Consider the following 17,514-nt stretch of genomic DNA (forward strand, 5'->3'; position numbering starts at 1 on the left):
GACGGAGATTGCACAGAATTTGTCTGTTTTCCTGCACTTCAACAGTTGATTCATCAGCATCAGGCCTTTGGTGAGGGTGTCGTGACTACGCGGACAGTGCAGCGGTGGTTTAACAAGTTTAAGGACAGTGACAAAACACTCGGAAGATGCACCACGTGCCGGAAGACCAACACATGTACAGAATGAAGATCTTCAGGAGCAACTGAGGCGAACAGTGGCCAGACATGTGAGGAACTGGGATTACAATTCAGTGTGAGTGGAGAAATGAAGAAACCATTCGGCAGCACCTTCATCAACTTGGGAAGCACTACAAGTTGGGTCGATGGGTCCCACGTGATTTTACTCCGGGCCAGAAGGCAACGGGAGAAGACATCTGTGTTTCTTTGCTGTCTCGTGTGAGGAAGGAGCCATTTCTGGACAGGATGTTGACATGTGATGAGAAGTAGGTCCTGTACGAAGCTCCATGGCGCCGTCATCATTGGTTAGCATCCCATGAATCGGTTCCAAAACAGCCGAAACCAACCCTGCACCAGAAGAATGTCCTCCTGTATGTTTGGTGAAATTGCTCGCGGCATCGTGCATCGGGAACTGCTACCATGTAAATATGTACTGTCTGCAGTTAAACCGTGTTCAAGAAAAACTCAAAACTCTGAAGCCAGCACTTCTGAATCGCGAAGAGGTCCTTCTGTTACAGGTCAACGCTAAGCCCCACATGGCTAGGATGACCCGGGGCACCATTCTATGCCTTGGATGGGAAATACTATTGCATCCGCCATACCCCCCGCCATTGTGCCGTCCGATTATCACCTGTTCCATTCCTTGGGCAATCACCTTCGAGGACGCCAGTTCAAATCGCTAGTAGAGGTGCAAAATGCACTTGATTCCTTCTTCGCTTCACGGTTCACCAAGTTCTACCGCGGTGGAATTCATGGCCTTCCAGAACGTTGGCAGAAGGTTTTCGATGCTGATGGTGACTATTTTTGATCATCCAGGTACAACTTAGGTGACATATCGATGTTCGAAAGTGGTGAGTGAAAAAGCTACTAACTTTCTTGGTTATCTTTATATTTTACTCCCGCTAGTAGTACACATCTGACTTTCAGGTATCACCACATATACACCGTGGCTCAGACATGTGTTGATACATATTTTTCCTTACGAATTGTTTAATGTGTAAAGCACATAAAGCTAATAACGTTACCTATTATAGACTTCACCACCAGTTATTCTATACCGGTATATGAAATATGGATATTCAAGTTTGCTTCGATGAGGATGATAATTTTTCGGAAAAAGATATGTAAACATAATATTTTCTTTTTAAAAAAAAAGAGATATTTTCAGAAATAAAGAACTATCCATGCATTCCTTACAAATGCCCGTAATTGTCTAAAAGAATAAAAAAATTCTTCCTTATCTTTTAAAGAAATATTATTAAGACAGAGAATTCTTATTGAAGCCAACTTGTACACTTCTGACCAAGGAAACCTAGACGACGAAAAAAAGTAAGTTAAAAAAAAATACTTTAGATCCTTACGTCCCTCAGATCTGTTCTTACAGGAAAATCTATTTTCTTTCTATTCTGCTAACCATTTGGAGCAGAGATTTGGATGTTGCAGTCAAGTAAATAGGCCTATGCAATTGTCATATAAGAAGAGGTCATAAAATATAACAAAAAAAGGCAAATTAAATCAAAATCTGGCTTACTGAATGATACAGAATTCATGCTTCTACGGAGTGTAAATCACCAAGGTAATAATATACACAGATGGACAAGTTCTAGAATGAAGTTCTCTTGGTGTAGTGGTTAGCATAACCGAGTTGCGTGCAGAACTTCATTTTGGCATAGGTTCGAATCCTGTTTACATTTTTTCAACAAAGAATTTGCGTTCTACTGCAAAGAGTATCGATGTAAGAAAATTATAAATAAATTATAGTACATTGCATTATATATATTAAACCAAATCGTAAATCCTTTTCCTTTCATATACTCTTGAGCCGAAAGTAACATAGGAGGTGTTCATCTAGTTCTTCAGTATTTCGCGCAAAGAGAATCATTATGTAAGAAAATAGTCACTAAATCGTATCTATAGTTTCAACTGCAACCAATGAGACTAATCTGGTTGGCATACTCTGATTCAAATGCGAGAACACATTTATCTTTTAAAGAATATTCCAAATGGAATAGCATCTAACTTAATATAATAGATCCATCGTACCGAAATATTTGAATTATAGACACCAAAGAATATTATAGTGAATTAAAGAAAATAATCATCAAATAATTAGGCAAGGACGAGAAAGTAACGGAAAAATCACTAATATGAATTAAGTTTACAACCTTGCGGCATAATCAAGTGGTTAGCGTACAAAGTTGCCACACGACAAATGAGGGTTGAAATCTTATTCCCTCTGCTACAAGAACTGGCATTCGATTAAAACATTGATGAAGAACAGTTGAAAACTTCATGCGAAATATTGTCATATGTAAGTTTCATAATTTGTTTTGAACAAGAATGTGGTACACCAGGTGAAACGAACAATTACCATAAGAAATCTCACCCTGTGCTAGTTCAACGACGGAAAGAGCGTCAGCAGAGGTGGAATGGCGCATACACAGAGCGCAGACAATAGCAGCAAACTGGCGGGCCCAAGGTTACTAGAGTATAAATCACGATGGCAGACAAACGTGTGCTAACAATGTGGTCACCAGTGAAAGTGCGTGCTGTTATCCGGTATGAATTGCACGTGAGACTAGTGTCTGCCATCCATGAACGCCTACAGACCGTGTTTGCTGAAGAGGTCACGTCTCGTCAAATGGTCGCTGGTGTCGCATGTTCAGTGGAAGAGGTCGAAGTAAGCGTCCTTCCAAATCTACGAATGAAAACAACATTGCTAGAGTACAGGACATGGTGTTAGCTGGCAAGTGCATAATGGTGAAGACGTGGCGCCCACACTGTGTACTGGTCGTGCTCAGGCCCATCACATGCTCCATGATGTGTTGGGTACCGGAAAGTTTTGCAAGAGGGTGCCGAGAAACCTGACCCCGGATCACAAAAGTGCAAGAATGGAAATCAGCCTCGAGCACTTTATGCGGTATGCGCGAGAGGGAAATGAGCTCTTGTTCAGAATCATCACAGGCGATGAGACATGGGTGCAACACTTTACCCCAGAAATCAAGGCCACTTCAATGACGTGGAAGCATTCCAGTTCACCAGTGAGGAAACAAGTCACTCCAGTGAGGAAGTGTCACCCTCCGCGGGGAAGGTTATGGCCACAGTATTCTGGACGCGAAAGGTGTGATTCTCCTTGATTTTCTCCATGAGGGGAACATCGCTGCGATGGCTTTTGAATTAAAAAAAAAGAAAAAAAAACAGTAAGTATGTTGTTGGCTTATTCATCGACCCGTCCAAAACTTTTGAAACAATTGATCATGCTGTTCTTTTAAGTAAATTGTATAGTTATGGTATTAGAGTAACTCACAATGGTTTCTCTCTTATTTATCCAGTAGACAACAAGCGGTACAAATATCAAAAGTAGCCGCAGATAGGTTTCAAACAACTTATTCGTCTTTATCAACTGTAATCAGAGGTGTTCCCCAAGGTTCCATTTTAGGTCCTATTCTCTTCCTGATATATATATATAAATGACTTGTTAGAATATATGTATCCAGTAAAATGTATTTATCTGCTGATGACAGCAGTATGATTATAACAAGAAAATCAATAGAAGAACTTGAGAGGAAATCTGACATTTTTACGGACAAATTAGTGAAGTGGTTAACAGCGAATAGATTAATTATAAATGATAAATCGATTATCTTACATTTTCATTTTTAAGGAAAATTGCATATATCATATAGAATAAAAATATCTTCCCACTTACTCCAATATTCTTGCATGACAAAGCTTTCAGGTGTAACCGTAAGTGACGATCTTTCATGGTCTGCTCATATCTCCACTTTAAACAAGAAACTAAGTAGTGTGTCTTTTGCTTTATACAACCTTCAAGATACTGTGTCGAGGGAAGCACTTCTTAGCTTTTACTACGTCAAGTTTAATTCATTAATTAGCTTTGGCATAATACTAGGTACACTGGGGAACTGCTGAAAATAGTTTAAGCACTTTCCGATTGCAAAAGAAAGCAATTAGAATAATTTTTGGATTAATAACAAAATCGACATGTAAAGAGGTTTTCATAAAAGCAAAAATTTTAACACTTTCCAGCTTATACATCTATAAATCTATTCTTTTTACTGTGAAAAACAGGTATCTTCTTTTTAACAAAAATATTCATAGCCATAATACGAGACAAGATAGTGACATATTTGTGATGCATCAAAAATATGCTAACATAAACAAAATCGTGTATATGAATTCTGTCAGGTTGCATAATAAACTTCCTCTGTACTTGACGAATATGACTAATGTTTCCATTCTTGATAAGACGTTATTTAATCTACTTGCTGAAAGGTACTATTATACCATTAAAGAATATTTAAATGATTCGTTAAGTGAAGAGTTGATAACAGATACTTACTCGTGAGTACATGCCTGGTGTGGTACAAACAGTTAAATAATTATGATGTAAATTGTCACGTTTTTATACTTGATATATCCAACTATATGTCTTCTTTTTTTATATATATATTTTAGAAAGATGCATGATGTATATCTTAGGTACTTCACTTTTTTCTTTTTTGACAATTGTAATGCTTACACGAGAATTTCTCGTGTTTTGTAAGCTAATGAAACACGCAAATAAATGAAATGATACGCTACCGTGACACCCTAACCAAACTTAAGTCCACCATTCGTCTAAAGAGATCAGGGCTCATGAAGGAATATGTTGTGCTCTTGAACGCCAACGCAAAACCACATGCTGCAAGACTCATACAAAATCAGATCTGTCGTTTCGAATAGGAGAAATTGGATCACCCTGCCTACACTCCCAATCTCGCCCAATCGGACTTTCACCGGTTCCCTGCATTGAAAGCCACACTCTCGGGACATCACTTCCAAAACAGTGCTCAGGTGGAGCAGGCTGTGCGACAATTTCTTGCATCGTTGCGCACCGAGATTTACCAGAGTGGTTTCTTCAAACTGATTGCATGCTACGATAAATGTCTCAATATCGATGAAGACTATGTCGAAAAATAGTGGAAGATGTATAGTCCATGATGCAATTGTGTATTTGTGTTTGACAATAAAGTTTTCATGTGAAAAAATTGACGAAACTTACTTTCAGAATGTCCCTCGTATATGAAATTTTAAATATATACTTTCTAGGAAAATAAACTAATAGGTTTACACAATTATTTCAATAAAAGCAGAAATTAATAAATTTAAACGAAATTTCTAGTTTGATGTCCCTCGATTATTCTTTTGAGGCTAAAGACGCCGCATGATTGATGAAAATGAATGATTATTAATTATTCGTACATTAAGAATGAGGGAGGAAATATAAAAACTGAGAAAACCCACGGACACGATGTTACCCACACAAACTCGTGTAGCCGGAGATCGAATCAGAAATTCCTCGCACCAGAGGGGAGTGTTCTATAACTAAGTCATTGTGCCCTCTTTACGATTATCGTTATACATACAGGGTGAGTCTGTAAATTCGTCCGGAGTATATAAATCAGAAACGACTGAAGATAAAAAGGATGAAACAAAAACTGAGACAGGAAAATGCCAACTAGTTAGTCGAGTTGAGTATTTTGCTTGCTTCTCACGACCCTTTAACAGGGGACCCTGGAAGTTACTCGAAAATTTCATTATATTAATATTGATCATGTAGTGGTCAATTATTTCTCTACACAATGACTTCCATTGAGCGAAATACTCGAATATTAGGTTGTTATTATCTAGCTATATGCAAATGAAATCGATGTTGTTTGTTACCTTATATGGAAAAGAAGCTAACCGTTTGAAATGAATGTCTGAACATAGTTAGCACTTGGCTCGGAGCCGGTTTTTCATCATGCCACTTTCGTTTAGAGGAGAGGAAGAGGATTCTACATTTATACCAAAAGTAGAGTTTCTCACAAGCCCATCATATTATGGAGTTGAAACTTTGGTGTATGAACTCCTTATTGAACGTAAGTGGATCTGTCTAGCGTCTTCGAAACTTGATCTTCTAAAGGGTTAAAGCGGAAGAGAGAGTAATTTCTGTAACATGTTTCTCAATATACAAAAATGACATCAACGTTGTCTGTCTCAATATTTCGGGGAAACACTGAATTGTTTAAAATGAAGTTGACTACATAGTTAAGCTTTTGTATCAGCTGGGAATTTATATTTTATTTTCTATTCAAGTAAGCTGCCTAAGGGAAAGAAAGGGAGCCAAATATATTTTCAAATATCTTCCATAAACTTTCTTCTCCTGCGATGAACAGGGATTTCAATTAGTCTATCTGTATTGATCTCTGTATAAGAGTATACGTTATATTAAAGACAAAAAGAGTTGACATGTTTTAAAAGGAGTTTATGTGCTCTATATTACTATGTTACATATACGTGATGTGTGTTCGAATTCTGTTACAAGCGTACAAACATATTGCTTGTCAATTAAACACTACATGTATTTGGAAGTCCATATTTGTGTTCGGTACAGAATCTTTGAAAATGAAGGTTATGCGGACGTAGAATGAAGGGAATTGAAATAAATATCTTGATACACAACGTCGCAATTAAAAGCTTGTTGAAATGTTTGGGTTGCACTAGGAAAACATTCTTTGACAAAACATTCTTTCAGGTGACAGACAATGTGGCAGTGAAAACAAAAATATTTATAGCTTCTTTGTTCTTGTGATAGACAAATAGGCTTTTTTCTCACAATTTTATACTTATTACTTTCATTATTATATATATTCTACTTTTTTTGTATATCCTTTACTTTTGTATAGTTCTTAAGATTGTTTTTCTTTCTAGATGGTTATGAATTTTAATGGCAACATTGCTAGGTGGCTAATTTTCATATTTGTTGGAATAGCTCGCGACCACTCCGAATGTCCCGTGCTAGAAAAGAGTTAGCCGGTACTTGTTTCTTTTCTCCCAGGAGCCTCCACAGCGATTTAAAAAAGAAGCTGAGATCTTGTGTGTGGGGTCAGAAATCCTGATTACCTATTAAGCCACACCATGTCTCCTCTCAACGGGTTTCTTCTTTCTTTATTGTAAATTCTACAATACTGGTCTTGTGCCCGTTCCTCTATCTTGTTTGCCCTATCAAACGCTTTCTCAAGCCTTTCTTTGAGCTCCTCCATGTACTTCAAGTATAAAATTTCCCCTCTCTTTTCTCTTTGTATGTCGTATCTACCGCCGTTTTCATCAAAAGGTGCCTCATCTGCAAAATTGTAATTTGAGGGGGATATCTCGTTGTGGAGCTTACATGTAAGTTGAGGGCAAACTCTATCATCTTTATATCTGGAGCCCAATTCTTGTGCTTATTACAATAAATACTGTTCAAGGTTTTAACGTTCCTTGTCTATTTCTCGCTACTGTTTCCCTTAGGACTGTAATAAATGTTTCGTACTAAAAAAGTTAGCCGTTATTTGTTTCTTGCATCTTCGTGCCTATAAATTACATAGTTTTTGGTCACAAACGCCAGCAAAGACGTTATGATTATCTGTCACAAGAGATTTGTGATAACCAAACTCTGAATAGAAATTTATTATACTGGAAACCATTATTTTAGCTAACCGGGTAAAGTTTCACCAGCCTGGTGAAGGCATCCTTAGTATAAAACAATATCGATAGCCGCCCGCTTTAGTTCGCAACGAGGCCCAAATTATCGGCATATAATTGTGTTTTAGGGTCCTTACTAATGAACTTGTCATCTCGAGGTATAGTGTTTGTTATATAAATGTACAACTTGAAATGCACCTCCTCGCACAGGTACATATTCCATTGTAAACAGATTGGAGGTTCGGTGTACTGATGAGAAACTCGCACAGTAAAGGACAGGGTTATACCATTCGATGCATACATACGGAGAATAGGCAAATAGATTATCAAACTATGCATTAAATCATATGAATTATCAACCCGTTCATGCAGTAAGGTGCATACGAAAAACAACAAATGTTTATTTAATTTTTACTCGAATTCCTTAATGTTGAATAGCTTTTCTATATTACATTTTACACTAGCAAATATTCATGGAGTATTAATATATTTAAATATTAATTATACAACAACTATCGTAGAATATATTTCATTACATTGAAATAATTCATATTACATCATATTACTTAACATTAGATTCCATAGAGCTGTTTCCAAGGTTAACATTAAATGATCGAGATAATCATCATTACAACATAAATTATTGTATCTCACCTATTTTTTAAAGCTGCATATCAGAGACAAAAATATTAATATGATACAGTTGCTATTTGCATTAAACATGTTGATCCGAGACTTTGAATAACTTACAACTGCATATTTAACCTAAATTATTTATCACAAACACAAACTTACATGTACAGTATATAATCAAATCGGTTATTTACTAATATCGATTCGAAAAAGTTTATCATTATTATTTTTAGATTTAAATTGTAAAATCATATAATACGGATCAAATTCCAGTTTTAGCATCCTGAGATACAGATCAAAACTCAAATTGCCGTTTGTCCAAATATCAAGTAATGCGCTAGGCACAGATTCAGTTTACTGGCGCATTACAAACACTTACAAAATCCAAGCACATCTTTTTTCATGTCTAACTACAGGTTTTATTTTCAAATCCGCCCGAGAGGGGTGCCTTGGTTCTTTTCCTACGTGTGCTGCATAGCAAACTGAGGCCCGAAGGTCATGTGGTACCCACAGCTCTTCTATTTCTTGACCATCAAACTTTCTTTATAAGAATATCCTCAGAATTCAAAAATGAAACGCGGCCCAATCTTCTAACTTTACTGATCTGTGTCTTAGTACACTTAAAAGGTTCATTAGTCTTGAATTTAACTAATTTTCTTATAAAATTACGAATTCTGAAACTCTCTGATCTTGCAGTGTCATTCACATCTACAAATCTTTCTTATTTTCTGTCTTCCTGTCCTCTGTTAGTTCACTAAGCATGTATCGCTTATCCTGAACACTTACAAGGACTTTTACCCTACATTCCACTTCTCTGTTTTTCTCTCTGATCTAATTTCTCTTTTCTCCTCTTTGACAGCTCGGCTGCTGAAGAAATCTATTAAGAGTAGTTCATTTAAGGGGGAGTCATTATAATTGGAAACTCCTCTGTCACTGGTATTACCTTTATAAATCCTGTTCTAATAATAATAATAATAATAATAAATGTTCTAATGTTAGATGTGGCCACAGTGACGACAATGTAATCTCCGACATTATAAAAACAAACATAGAAGAAATAACAAGGGAGGAGAAAAGCTTCTGTATAATCCGGAAAAAAATGAACTGGAAGATATTCTGGAAGACAAAACTATCCCAAATTAAAGAAGAATGTATGGTAGACGAATTGGACAAGAAAATACAAGATACAACTAAGGAGGGGGAAAAAAATAATCAACAGAAACAACACAATTACAAATAAAAAAAAGAATACGTTCTGGACCAATGAACTGCAAAATTTGAAGAGAAAAACAAGAAAAGCTACGAAATTAAATCAGAACACTACAGAAATCAATTTGTTTAAGAGAGATTAAACAAATGTAGAAAGTTATCAAAATAAAATGACAGAGCTAAAAATAAGAGTTGGGAATCCTATGTTGAGAACAACTTAAATATAAAGGGTATTTCAAAACAACACCGACAACGTTTGGGAGGTGATTCCTGACACCAAGACAAGACAAAAAGTATAGACCACCCTGGATGTACAAATGCTTCCTTTCAGAGTTATAGGTTGCCGAAAACATGAAAAAATGAACTTTAAAGGCCCATAGCTCCAAAACTATAGGACCTACCGTGGTCGGGTCAAGACTTCACTTAGGAACTAATACGTGCACTATCCTAAAATACATATTTGAGAATTCTTAGGTCCTCAAGCAACAATTTTTATAGAGGGAGTTCGGCTACCGGCATTAATTTGAATTGCTCCAAACTACCTCTATAAAAATTGTTGTGGAAGTACAACAGGATTCTGACACTTACATATTTAGATAGGGCGCATACTAGTTCCTAAGTGAAGTCTTGACCCGACAACGGTAGGTCCCATAGTTCTTTGGCTACGGGCTTTTAACCTTCATTTTTTCATGTTTTCGGCAGCCTATAACTCTGAAAGGAAACATTTGTGACACCAGGTTGGTCTATACTTTTTGTCTTATCTTGGTGTCAGAAATCACCTCCCAAACGTTATCGGTGTTGTTTTGAAATACCCTGTAGATCTTTGAGAAGAACCCTATAAAATAATAAGTCACAAAGTTAAAAACCAACCATTTTCAACATTTAAAAAATCCAAGGAAGCATTGGGAAGAGACCGTGGAATACCTTATCAACACCTTATTGCCTTAAGTCAACACTGAGGAAGATAACATTCTGCTGCATGTGCAGTTGGAGTAGATACAGCAACTACGGTTGTACGTTAGGCGGGATGGCTATCATACAGAACATACGCTGTAGCGTGCTGCTGGTAGATGATTTTCTAACTTGTTCATAACGTACAAACTATATAAGATATGGCAGGAACAATTACACCTTTGGAGCCTCCGCTCACGCCGGTGTTACTAGATGTGCGACATGATCCCTTACCCTTTGAAATTTAGCCTTGTATTCAAGATGCTGGATTTCGTGATGGAGGCCATGGTTGCCATATACCTTACAAGATGCGTCTTCCTCTCTACCACCACCTCCTCCAACTACCAGATTTCACATTTTCTCTCAAGTTTCAAACTAAAAGAGTGTCATAAAACTGTAGACTCACCCTGTATTCAAAAACGATATTAAATAACTTTTTGAATAAATAAATAATATATTGAGTAAATAAATAATATATTTTGACATTTTATATTTAGGGACCGAACTCCCTTCAAAAATTCAGGAGTTGACAATTGCCCCTTGTACCTAGCTCTAAATACAACGTAAACATATGCAAGCAATGAGATTTTTTCCGCTTTTTGTTACATCGAAACTAAGTTTAGATCTGTGCCCTTTAGTAGGTCTGATTTCACAGCGAACTATGAAATCCATAGCAATAAAACTGTCCTTCCTACTTTTAAATTAAGTTGATGGATTTTCGGTGGGCTATCATAATGTTTTCTTCCGAGCCTAGGAATGGATTGAATTTGATGGGTTTGAAGTTGTTATGAGGAGGAAAAGACACATCATTTTGTTTCGCTTCCCTTCACTGTTATTTCTTAACCTCTCTTCATCCACGAATTTCAAATTCAAATCCACTAATTAATTCCATGAAAATTAACAACCACTATATATATATATATATATATATATATACGAACGTGTGCTGGGAATTCATGTTGGACGGTTACTTTCCTGGAATGATTTTTGACAACCAATTCTCTTGTCATTGACTGTCAGACACTAAGTGAAGGAATTAGGTCACAAAGATTACGTTATTTATGTAGTCCTTTAAGAAACTAATATCAACAATCACTTTTCTGACTAATGATAATTATCTACACACACTAGTTTAAAACCTGAACAATAGTTACACATAAAACTATCTTACACATAATTATTTACACAACGTATGTAAATTGATTCCAGGAAAGTAAGCATCCAATAACGAATTCCAGGGGACAAAAAAAAAAAAAAAAAAAAAAAGTTAGTGTTTGTTAACCTGAACAAAACATGCGTCACCTTTTATATGTGTTAAAGTAAATAGTTACTATATAATTTAGTCAACTTTTCTTCTTCTGCTGCTGCTGCTGCTGCTATTATCTCAAATAATGTTCCCAGGTCTGAGCGGTCTTCAATTCATGTACCGAAAAATCTCTAATATCTACTTATAGTATAATTTGTATTAAAAATATTTGTAGTGTATTAACAAATGATTACTAATAAAACGACTCACTAATTTATTCTTACTAAAGCTTCCTGGACATTTTTATATAATAATCCTTCTCTCTTGAAAAATATCATATGATGTAGCTTCAAAGAAATCTTGGGTAGACAAGCAAAAAAGTCGGCTATTCTGGGACAGAGGTTTTGTTCCCCATAAAAAAAAAAAAAAAGGCTATTTTGGGAAAAAGTAGAAATTTTCGCTTACATGACTTTTACGACTTTCTTGTTCAAGTACCATTTTTGTTACCCTATAATTGTGGATTATACAATTAAGAAAATGAGTTTACAACATTCAGTATTATGAATCCTATGTTTAGAGATACATCTGACGCCTTGTGTGCAGAGCTTATATAAGATTGTGTCAAATGGAGGTTGCATTAGTTATAGCACTGACGTTATTGGTAGCTGGTAGGGCAACAATTCGGAAATCGGGAGGAGATTATTTGAGCACCCGCCAGTCCAACAATTCTTTTACTTTTTATTTTTCTATTTATTTATTTTTACTATTACTATTCCATCGTTGTTTTGTGCCTATTTGTGCATTTGAAATAACTAAAAATTATGCAAGGAAATTCTTTAATATACTTATAGTTAAGAACAATTATAAGAAAAAAGAATAAGATATTTACCCATCATGGATCCGGCTATAATACCAAATCCTAGACATTTGCTTAAGGTACTCTTCAAACATGGCACTGAAAATAAAATAAGAAAATTATTAATTATACAAAAATTCTTCTTATAAAGTATCTAAAATTATTAAAAGAAATCTTAAAAATATAAATAAGTATTCCTTACGTACTTTTAGTAACTACTCATTTTGTTAAATGTCCAAGGTGTCCACGATTTTTCAGAAGTAGCAATCTTATTAGGGCAAACCTTAATAAGTGTGGCTGACTGGCCAGTGATATTCTGTAGGTTAATAACGTAGAGATGCATGTTGACCGTAAATGACGTAGAATGAGATTGATGATTGTTTGCAAGTATTATATTTTTATTTTTATTTACTTAGGTACTTATTTATTTTACAGGTCCTATACTCCGTTCTCTCATTTTGTAATAACTTCCTATAGAATGCACAGATATAAATTACCTCCTTCAAAAAACAATTTTACTGGCTCAGACCAACAACAATACCAACAAATCTCCTTTTACCATATACTATTTAATTCAACCGTCAGTAATATTCTGCAATATAATCACTGGGTTGTCCAAGACAACAGGAGTACAGTCCATGCGATGTGCATGCTGAACACCTACATCAAGAGTGAGTTGCCTTGTATTTAGTAGGAGAACCTACAAAGGCTAGGGGAAGATGACCTCGACAGAAAACTCCCGGTCCCCCAGGTTTGGGGGTTAGGAGTAAAGACAACAACCCGACACAGTGAAAATAATAATAATAATAATAATTCAAAAACTTCAACGAAGAATGAGCCGGACGAGCAATAGAGAACGATGACCTTGGTGTGGATTGGAGGTGAAATTGACTACATATAATGTGAGAAGCCTAGGCCAATCTGGAGAATAAGCTACAGAGATACAACATACAAATCGCTGCCTTACAAGAAATAAGATCGAAAAAATGTAGAACGGATACCTCTAAAAGAACATATAATAATAAACAGTGGAGAAAAACAAAACGTGTTCGGGACAGGATTTGCTATACAAAAGAGAATTATGCATGAGCTAATAGACTATTAAACAACAGATTCAAGAATATGCAAGATAAGAATAAAAAGAAAATTCTTTAATATTACTCTGATTAGTATCGACGCCCCTACAGAAGAGAAAAAGAAAATGGAAAAAGACTTCTCCTATAATCAACTAGAAAAAGTATATGATAATTCTCCTACACATGATGTAAAAATAATTCTGGGGGATTGGAACGCAAGGATTGAAAAGGAAGACATTTGGAAACTAACAGTAGAGAAATATAGTAAGCATGAAGAATCGAGTGAAAATGGATTAAAAACGACAGATTTTGCGGCAACAAGAAATACGAAAATACGCAGCACATTTCTTCCGCATAAAGAAACCTGGATCTCTCCTGATGGACGGACAAAAAATCAGATTCTGTGATGATCAATGGAAAACATCGACAGATATTGAGGATGTAAGAAGCTACCGACGTGCGGACTGCAATACCGATCATTTTCTAGTCATGGATCAAATACAAACAAAGAATATCCATGAAGAAAAACAGCTACACAGAGAAAAAACTAAAGTTACCACTTGAGTAAATTTAATGAGAAAGGAATTACACAAAAATACGAAGAGGAGGTAAGTAAAAGAACCGAACTTCACTGGAAGTAAGAAGGAAGCGTCAAAGAAAAATGGAAAGCTATAAAAAGAGTATCGAAAGATACGGCACAAAAATGATTGCAATGAGAAAGAAATAAAAGAACGGAATGGTATGACGAAGAGTGTGATAAAATGATCCAAGAAAGGATCGAAGCAAGGTGAAAGTGGATACAGATGAAAACCAAAGTGAGCCTAGAGAGATACTAGGAAAAGAGAACATTGGCCAGGAAACTGACAAGAAGCTAAAAAAGAGAACAGGAAAGAGAGAGAGAGAGAGAGAGAAAGCTTGACCTTTAGGAGTTGAGGCTAGAGAGCACAGGAAATTTTACAAATGAATTAAATATTTTAGGATAGGATAGCAGCCAAGAGTAGAAGCATGCAGAAGAAACGATGGATCAATCGCCACAGAACAAGGAGATCACGAACAAATGGAGAGAATATTTTCAGGAGTTGCTAAATCCTAAGATGGAAGATGAAACAGACAATAGAGCAAGACCTAGAATGGACGATATGGAAACAGAGGAATTTGGACGGGAGTCAGGCGAACAAGAAATAACAAAAGGACCAGATGAATAAGGAATAAGAGAGGTGATAAGATGCTTACAAAATCATAATGCAGCTGGGACAGACGGGATACCGGCGGAACTGATGAAGAAGGCAGGACCGCAATTCCACAAGCTAATTCATCATCTGATATCTGAAATCTGAATAAAGGAAGAAATGCCCAAAGAATAGTATATGGCAGAAATCGTACCTATACACAAAAAATGCAGCAAAATGGAGTGCAACAACTACAGAGGCATAGCTCTTTTGGCAACAGTATATAAGATATTAGCAGTAACACTCAATAGAAGTGTCTCAAAATGGGCAGAAGAAATACTAGGAGAATACCAGACAGGATTCAGACCGGGAAGATCAACTTTAGACCAGATATTCTCCATTAGACAAATGACAGAGAAAACATACGAATATAATATACATTTACATAATCTGTTCATAGATTTCAGACAAGCCTACGACAGCCTAAATAGAATAGAATCAATAAGGAACCTAAAAAAGGATGGGATTACCACACAAACTGATGAAATTGATAGGAATTACGCTGAAAGACACAATAGGGGAAGTTAAGGTACAAAACATAAGATCGGAAGAGTTTGAAATAAATAGTGGACTAAGAAAGAAGACCCCTTATCTCCAGTGCTCTTTCACATTGCACTAGAACAAGCAGTAAGAGCAATCAAAACAAACCCAGAAGGATGCATAAACAATAGGCTAACACAGCACATGGTGTATGCACACGACGTGGTAATATCAGCACGGACGGAACCGGCCCTAACAGGAGCGTCTGAAGAGTTTGAAAGAGAAGCGGAAAACCTCGGCCTACGCACAAACAAGGGGAAACAAAATATATGTTACAACACGAAGAAGCGCAAGGTAACTAAAGAACAAAAATATGCTGAATTATACATTCGAGCAAACGGATCAGTTTAAGTAACTTGGTACAACAGTAACGGAAGCAAATGACATAACAACTAATATTAAAACAAGAGTAGCAGCACGAAATAGGTGCTTGTATGAGTTACATAAAATTATCACTTTCAAAAGGATATCAAGACAGGCAAAGGAAACCATATATAAGACAATCCTAAGACCGCTAGTGACATATGCTAGTGTGGTATGGACACTAACCAAAGGAAACGAAACATTACTGGGATGGGTGAGATAAATTTTGAGAAAAATATACGGACCTAAAACGATAGAGGAATTGTGAAGGATAAGAACAAATGAAGAACTGTACCAAATATATAAAGGTTTAGGAATAGTAGCACACATTAAACAACGAAGAATAAAGTGAGTAGGTCACGTTCAACACATGGACGAGGACCGACTACCGGAAAGGATGCTAAATGGAAGACCAGGGGGAAGAAGACTGACTGGAAGACCTAGGTTGAGATGATTACAAAACGTAGAACAAGACTTGAGAGAAATGGGAATACGATGATGGAGAACCAAGGCCATGGAAAGAGAAGGATGGAGACGTGTAGTTGAGGAGGCCCGAGTAATACATGGACTGTAGCGCCGAGGAGTAAGTAAGTAAGTAAATGACTTATATAATAGTACCTGCAATTTTCCTTCACTACGTATTTTATCCTATATTTTAGTTGGACTATCGGTCAATCTTCCTCAGGGCAAAGCGCTTAAATTATTTTTCTATCCAGATGTTCATAATAGTTATTACAACTAACTAACAGTGGTACGTAGTATATATCTATATCTATTTATCTATCTATATTATGTATTCTTATATGAGGTATTCACGAACATTTTTTTTTTTAATAGTTTACCGTTAAGAGCTCTTAATCTTTTAATATTTGAATAAATTCAACTATTTTTATGTTTCCTAGGATTTAGTGCGATCCTCTTGCACTAATCTTCATTATATGCTCATCAACCAATGAGCGCTTCAAATTTCTGGAAGTCCAGAGTTGCTAGCTACAACACTACTGCAAATTTCATAACTATTACAATTAATAATTTATAAGTTTTGTGATTTTTACAACTAAATAGATTATAATGAAACATTTTGAAATCCTAAAATTTTGTTTTCGTTAATGCAATTAGTAATAATAGAATCCCAGTCTTTTTGAATGTTCCTCTTTTAAAAGTTTAATAATGGGTCCTCTACCCTAACGTAATATCCTTCAAATACTGTACATTCCTTGCTATATTAGAAGAGGCCTGATGTAAAACTTCCAGATTTCGTATTGATTGTTTACTGATTTAGAGATGTTCTGACAACCCTAATAGCAGCTTCTCTATCCTCGCGTGATCCCCTAATATGTTCCTTTAATCTGGTGACAATATGTCTTTTGGTCATTCCTATGTATGCAGTATCACCTAATATAATGTGGTTATCCATAACTAGACACCTTTGCGGTTGTATGCTATTAGAAGATAGATACTTAGGCATTGTAATTGCACTCATATTCATATATCGTGTTAATTTCTTTGTTTATATATTAAGCAGATCCTTTGTACTCATGAATGGCAGTCTACTTGTTGATATACGCCAAAATCCATAATGAATGTTAGGAAATATAAAATGAATAGTAAGTGAGGACAAAATATAGGAATTATGATGAAATGACGATTTTATGTTAATGAATGTACCATGGCGCTAATAGTTTACTAAATTAGGATTGGTATTACGGCTATATTCCTGTTGAAA

The 17,514-nt window shown here is 35.9% G+C and overlaps 1 protein-coding gene across 1 annotated transcript in view; it reads right to left on the reverse strand.

Annotated features, from left to right (window-relative positions):
- Window positions 1-17,514, reverse strand: part of LOC145692936 (mannose-P-dolichol utilization defect 1 protein homolog) — a 253,385-nt gene that overhangs the window by 231,936 nt on the left and 3,935 nt on the right. The window contains exon 2 of the mRNA XM_081768515.1: window positions 12,614-12,679. Within this exon, the coding sequence (XP_081624641.1) occupies window positions 12,614-12,679 (66 nt within the window). The remainder of the gene's footprint in view (window positions 1-12,613; window positions 12,680-17,514) is intronic.

Source organism: Thermobia domestica, chromosome 8, assembly GCF_964235325.1.
Source record: "Thermobia domestica chromosome 8, izTheDome1.hap1.1, whole genome shotgun sequence".
NCBI lineage: Eukaryota > Metazoa > Arthropoda > Insecta > Zygentoma > Lepismatidae > Thermobia > Thermobia domestica.